Source organism: Cibotium barometz, chromosome 45 (assembly GCF_041138505.1).
Source record: "Cibotium barometz isolate CiBa-2024 chromosome 45, ASM4113850v1, whole genome shotgun sequence".
Taxonomy (NCBI): domain Eukaryota; kingdom Viridiplantae; phylum Streptophyta; class Polypodiopsida; order Cyatheales; family Cibotiaceae; genus Cibotium; species Cibotium barometz.
In genome coordinates, this window is record NC_141090.1 from 45,781,298 (window position 1) to 45,788,542 (window position 7,245).

Sequence of the window (7,245 nt, forward strand, 5' to 3'; positions counted from 1 at the left end):
CAGGGTATTATCTAAGATATAATACCCATGTTCACCAATCCCATGGTACAAGGGAATTGTCCCTATGCTCTCAAAACCATCATCAGTTTGCAATAGACCTTCAATAAAAATTTCATGTTCTGCACCTAGTTTTTCTTTCATTAATTCGGCTGATAATAAACATTTCCCATGTGAAAATGACAGTCTAAAAAGAGGGCCTCCAACTTTGTGTAGAAAAATCTGAACATCTGACTCAGAATCCCTACATTTCAGGAATACATTCCAAAAGAAAGTATAATGTGAGCACACATATCCAAAACAAAGTAATACTATATACATTACACGTGAGAAAAAGAAAGTATAATATTCAAAACAAAGTAATACTATATACATTACACGTGAGAAAAAGGCATAGGCTTCCTTTGGAATGAAAGTCTAATGAAAGGACAAGCTATTTTTTAGTATATTTACTCCTAAAACAGACTATTTCTAGATGTTGCAATCAATCAACTCGTGGTAAAACTCCTTCTTCTCTTTATATGTTATTTCTCATGCACTGTTTTGCCATTGCTTCTTATTAGGTTGCCATTGCTTCTTATTAGTTCACCCTCAAGCTGCTCTCAGACCACCCTCCTTTTAAGATACAATGGAGCTACTCTATCTTTCTATTTATATATTACTATCTCTAGTTTTCTCAACATTTTCAGAGGGTGATACCTCTGAAGAAGAAAATAGTGAAATTAGTGAAAATGGTGAAATGGCTCCAGAGGAGCCAGATACCCCACCCGCTGAATGGTATGAGAGCTGCCATGATGGAATCGCAGATAGCGATTCCACCACAGAATATTCTCGAGTGGACTGGTACAATTTTCCTTTCGAGGAAGAAGAAGAGGAAGAGGAAATACAAGAGGAGGAAGAGGAGGAATATGAAGAAGTGCCTGAAGAAATGCCCGAGCAGGAAGAGGAAGCAGAACATAAAGAAATGCCCAGTGAAATGCCCGAGGCAGACACAGGCACAGGCTATGATGCAGATGCAGAGAACATCCCCGACTCCCACGGTGAGAAAGATGACAATAAGGAAGATAGGGATGACAGTGAAGAAGATGACAGTGAGGAAGATGGGGATGCATAAATTTCCCCACAATTTTGTCCTGCAATTTTGTTCTCATAAGGGATTTTGTCGATTTTGCCCTGTAATTTTCCCAGTAGGACTCCAACTAAATTTGCCCAGTACGTTTTTGTTTTGTAATTTTCCCCTCTAAGGATTTTGTTTTTGTAATTTTGTACTGCAATTTTCCCAGAAGGATTTTGTTTTGTAATTTTCCCAGTACGATTTTGAAGTATAATTTGCACATTTTTCCTTGTACTACAGTGGTTTAATTTTTAGTGGTTTAATGTTCAAGTAAGCACAATAATATATATTCACACGAATATTTACACGACTTTTAGAAGGTCCTTTTTAGAAATATTTACACGACTTTTAGAAATATCTACACGACTGTAATCTATTTACACGACTGGAATATATCTGCACAGTAACGTTGTGAAGTACAACAACGTTGAAGATGAAGATGTCTGCTGCGCTCATGTTGCAACTCTCACCCTCACGACAAAGGGCATCACCTGCCCGAGCATCACCTGCCTGAGCATCACCTGCCCGAAAGAGAGTATGTTCTTGTACGTTTTTTAAATGTGCGTTTTTTCCTTGCGTTTGTATTTTGTGTGTGGGGCCAAGATGGTCATTGTACTTGCACAAGATGGTCATTGTAGAGCTTTAAGGATCAAGTGCGCTAAGCGCACTTGATCTAGGAGGCCCTACACAGGCATGTCTTGTCTATCCATGGAGGCATCCACATTAGCAAAAGATGTCTATGTTTTTGATGGGCATGTTGAGCCCTTGGCCACTCTAGAGCTAAACATTGGCTTATGCTTTATCTGCAGAGCTAAAATGGTTATTGTAGAGCTTCCTGGATCAAGTGCGCTCAGCGCACTTGATCCTGGAGGCCCTACACAGGCATGTCTTGTCTATCCATGGAGGCATCCACATTAGCAAAAGATGTCTATGTTTTTATTAAAAATAAGGGCTCAACATGCCCATCAAAAAATTTAGACCTCAACATGGCCACTATAGAGCTAAACATTGGCTTATGCTTTATCTGCAGAGCTAACATGGCTATTGTAGAGCTTCCTGGATCAAGTGCGCTCAGCGCACTTGATCCTGGAGGCCCTACATAGACATGTCTTGATCCTGTAAAAAAATTCACCTTACATAGACATGGCTACTTACTGTAGAGCTAAACATGGCCACTGCAAAGCTATCTGGAGGCTTCATCTGCAGAGCCATTGTAGAGCTTCAAGGATCAAGTGCGCTCAGCGCACTTGATCCTAGAGGCCTTACATAGACAGACCTACATAAACATGGACCTACATAAACATGTCAACCTGGACCTACATAAACATGTCTTGATCCAGCAGAAAATTTACACCTCAATATGGCCACTGTAGAGCTAAACATGGCCACTGCAAAGCTATCTCGAGACTTGCATGTGCAGAGCCATGACTATGCCATCATAGTCATTGTAGAGCTTCCAGGATAAAGTGCGCTCAGCGCACTTGATCCTGGAGGCCCTACATAGACATGTTTTGATCCTCAATATGGCCACTGTAGAGCTAAACATGGCCACTACAGAGCTATCTCGAGACTTCATCTGCAGAGCCATGACTATGCCATCATAGTCATTGTAGAGAATGAGTTTTTACATTGGCCATTAAAATCCAGATTGTAATCAATAGCAGTACATTATTACAAGCAGAGAGCTAAACATAGCCACTGTAAAGCTATCTCGAGACTTGCATGTGCAGAGCCATGACTATGCCATCCTTGTCATTGTAGAGCTTCCAGTATCAAGTGCGCTCAGCGCAGTTGATCCTGGAGGCCCTACATAGACATGTTTTGATCCTCAATATGGCCACTGTAGAGCTAAACATGGCCACTACAGAGCTATCTCGAGACTTCATCTGCAGAGCCATGACTATGCCATCATAGTCATTGTAGAGAAGGAGTTTTTACATTGGCCATTAAATAAAAAAATCCAGATTGTAATCAATAGCAGTACATTATTGCAAGCACAGAGAGATAGAGAGAGGGGGACTTACATGCTTGCAAACACGCAGAGGATATTTGCAAGTGATAGTTGTAGACGACAGCTGCAGAGAATAGAGTAGAAGATAGTTGTAGAAGACGATAGCTGCAGAGGATAGTCGTAGAAAATGGTCGTAGAAAATGCACGAGTGTACCTTTCCTTCCAGCCGTTGCAGAGGAATGAAATCCTTTTTGGGAAACTTTGTTATTAATGATTAGGAATTTACAGCCTTGAATAATCCGTATACTTTGTGCCAACCCGAGATTATTTTCAACCTTGAATAATCCGTATATTTTGCGCCAACCCTGCCAACCCATGATTATACAACCTTAAATAATCCGTATACTTTGTGCCAACCCATGCCAACCCATGCCAACCCATGATTATACTACCTAGAATAATTCGTGTAGTTTACTTTACTTTTTGTGAGAAGAGTTATATCTTTGAAAATGGACACCAACTCCCAACGTTATGTGACTAGATCTTCTTGTTCTCAAAAAGATTGTTGTTTTGCTGGTATGGATTCCTTACTACCTCCTACTAAACGCTCCAAAAAATTACAGGCAAGAACAACCGACAGGGTGTCTCGAGGATTGTTTGATGAGGAAGTTCAGAGTCAAGGCCAAGTGTTGATGGAGAATGATAGACATGAGAATGAGAGAGACAGGGATGACAGACAAGAAGAGGATGAGAGACAGAATGATAGAGAGGATGAGAGACAAGAGGATGAGAGAGAGGATGATGATAGAGAGGAAGATAGACAGGAGGATGAGAGAGAGGATGATGACAGAGAAGATGATAGAGAGGATGATAGAGAGGATGATAGAGAGGAGGATGAGAGAGAGCATGATGATAGAGAGAGACAAGAGGATGATAGACAGGAGGATGAGAGAGAGGGTGATGATAGACAAGAAGATGGGAATGATAGAGAGGATGATAATGAAGAAGAAGAAGGTGGAGACACATTGACAACTGAGACAAGAAAAACAGAGAGCATCAAAGCAGAAATTTTTGGGAAGATCCTTAAAACCTCTACTCCAACTGCATTCATCGATCGAATTAGAGTTAGATTCAGCACCCCCCCCCCAAGATCCCCTTGTGTAGGCTTCTTCCAACAGAGGCCATAAGGAGACTATGCCCCAGTACTGATAAGAACCTTGGTCGAGCATTCAAGAACCTTGGTGGGTATCTTGAAAGCAAGGGGGCGTTCACGGTGTCCATGTTTGATTTGGATGGAGAGGAGACTCCTCTGACTGAAGAAACAACATTGTCCTGGAGTTCAACATGGAGGGATGTGAATGGAACTTTTGAAGAGTCTCTCAGAAATATGCCAGAATGGGGACCGTTCATCCAGGGTAAAATGATACATGTACTGGATGGAAACAACCGCTATAAATCTTGGATGGATTTGATTGCTCAAGGTGAGGGTGATTTGAAATGTTTTTATCTATTTATACAATTTTATGTATGCATCTAATATAATTTTATCATCTTCTTTCCTTTTACTCAGAATTTCCAAATGACATCTCTAAGCATTGTCTGGTGGCCTGTGACTTTCTACAATTCAAGAAGGCTGACGTTGGAGAGCTGATGTTTTCTCTTTCCAGATTGAATAAGTATATGTTTTATTATTTTTCTCTTTTTTGCTCTTGGCATTGATTGCATGATGTTGCTTCAACTCTCTGCATTGGTTGTACTAGGATGCATGACTATGCCTTTGTACCAACAACTTTTGGGGATAGGCTCTTCCAAATAAGGAGAATTGGTGAGTCCGATAAGACTACCCTCCTTGCAGAGCTCGATGATGAGGACAAGGCTTGGATGGAGAATGAAATGAAAAAGTGCCCCACTCGTGGCAAAAAAAGCTGGTTTTCTGTTCCAATAAATATATTGGCATGGCTTGTGTTTAAGGTATGCAAGATATTAAAGGTATGCAAGATCTACTTAATTATGCGAAATATGTTTAATGTATGCTCTTAAGAGTAATTTTGTAATTAAATGGACTCTGTAGGACGATATGGAGATGAAAATCGAGGTCAAGGCTAAGGGCATGGATGTAGACGGAAGGGCTAAGGTGATAAGAGAGGTAGAAATTCTGTATAAGAATAGGGTGGGAAAGTTTGCCCGCATAGCAGACCCTGCCAATGGAGAATACTTTTGGCGTGCTGTTTTGTCACTTCCTTGGCATGCAGCAGGGACCCATATTGCGACAGAAGAGAAACTGAACATGATTGGGGCTGCACAAGTTAGGGATGAAGATAAGGCATTCTTAGTTCGAATGTTGGATAATTCACAAGCTAGCATTCGAGAGATAGAGTACTTGCCTAAAGACAAAGCAAAAGCTAGAGAGTGGCTACATTCATTTGTGTTCTGGCTACAAATAAGTTCTTATGGCTCCAAGCTTCTGGAGGAGATTGAAAATTGTGATAGAATCTCCTTACCTTCCATTAATTCCTTTATAAACTATGTCGTCTTTCATCGACAAAAGTATTTCAAAAAAGCTTTCAGAGTTCATCAGGGGGATATAAAATTTAGCAATGATATTGACACACAAAAAGGGCTACGCTCTGCAACACATCGAGTTGTTTATAGGTAAAAAAAAAACTTGGTCAATTTTATTTCTTCTCCTTATGCTTCTTATATAGCCTATTGACTTTAGTTTTCCTTTCCATTTGGAATTTAGATGGCTGCTGAAAGAGGTGGATAGTGGTGTAGTACAGGCCATACCACCTCTTGTGTTGTTATGGATTTGCGAGGATACTCCACGATATATATATGCGGATCTGCACCTTGGGAGAGTAAGTGTTTTCTGTAATCATGGTCATGATGATAAAATGTATGTATGATGATAAAACGTTTCTTTTTTTGAAATGCATGGTTAGCCTCTATCAAGTGTTGAAAAGACAAGATGCCCCTGGTGGCTAGACATGGAGAGGTTTGTTGTGCCAGATGAAGAAATTCAATTACATGATCAACACTTAGCTATATTGGCTAAGATGACCATAGTGGAGGGTTCTGATGAGGTAACCATAAGTTGTCTCTGATTTTTGCACGATGATAAAGTTTTTTGATGAGGTAATTTATAACCATAAGTTGTCTTTGTGCAGAGTATACCATTGACTGCAGTGCGTGGCTGCTCTACGAGCTCTCATGCCACATCTATAGCCTCTACATCTAGAATGCACCCTCTACCAGTTAACCTAGGGAGGGATATAGTGAGTCAAGCATTGGATGCAAATAGGAGACAAAGAGAAGTACATCAAACAACAAGTACTTCGGGCAATGTACATGTAGCCTCGTCTATGATCCAACCAGCACCTTTGAAAGGTGATATCATGCCGTTAACAGTAGTGTATGTTTATTGGGGTGATAAATATTTTTCTCTTACCAATCAATCTTCTTCTGTGTTTCTTCTTGCATTGTGGGAATTCGCAGGCATGGTATATGCATTCAATACCTCCATCGAGGACCTTGCAAGGGACTGTAAGAACATAGAAGGGCCATCCCCTCTATTCAAACATGTTTTGGAGGCCATGAATGTGGTGTTATAGAGGCCATCACCTAGCCACTACCGCACAACGATGACACTTTTGTGATCTTATTGGGGATTGGCATGCCAAGAAGGGGAGTAGGAAGGTAAGGGGTTAATTCTACATAGGAAGCTTGAATCCTTCTCATGTGCATGACATGCATTTTCTCCTGATTAAAACTCCTAATTTTGAGGAGTCAGACAAGATAGGTCACGAGAGAAAGTGTGCATGCCATGGTGTCTTAGTGAGTTATAGGAGTGCAATGGAAGGTGCATGGAGAATGAAAGAAGTTCAAGCATAGCAATGCAGTAACAACATAACATCAAAATCAAGATCCTCTAAAATATCAAGAGGGAGAGGAAGAACACCAAGATCTTCGAAACAAGAGGCAATGCAGTAAACAGGAGGCAATGCAGTAAACAACATAACAACAAAATCAAGATCCTCTAAAAGATTAAGAGAGGGATGAAACACCAAGAAGTCCGAAACAGGAGGCAAGGAGACCAAGAAGGGGAAGAATAAGTAGCCTTGGGAAGGATGTGTTTGCAATACCCAAAGTTCAAGGGTAAAAGTGAGGAGGATCCAAATTCTCA

The 7,245-nt window shown here is 40.6% G+C and overlaps 1 protein-coding gene across 1 annotated transcript; it reads left to right on the plus strand.

Moving 5' to 3' along the window:
• The first annotated feature begins 4,818 nt into the window (after positions 1 to 4,818).
• Positions 4,819 to 6,673, plus strand: LOC147612813 (uncharacterized). The gene is made up of 4 exons (XM_086783570.1): positions 4,819 to 5,033; positions 5,134 to 5,545; positions 6,048 to 6,145; positions 6,230 to 6,673. The coding sequence occupies exons 1-4, from the start codon at positions 4,824 to 4,826 to the stop codon at positions 6,671 to 6,673; spliced, it is 1,164 nt and encodes a 387-aa protein (XP_086639696.1). The 5' UTR covers positions 4,819 to 4,823.
• Positions 6,674 to 7,245: the final 572 nt, after the last annotated feature.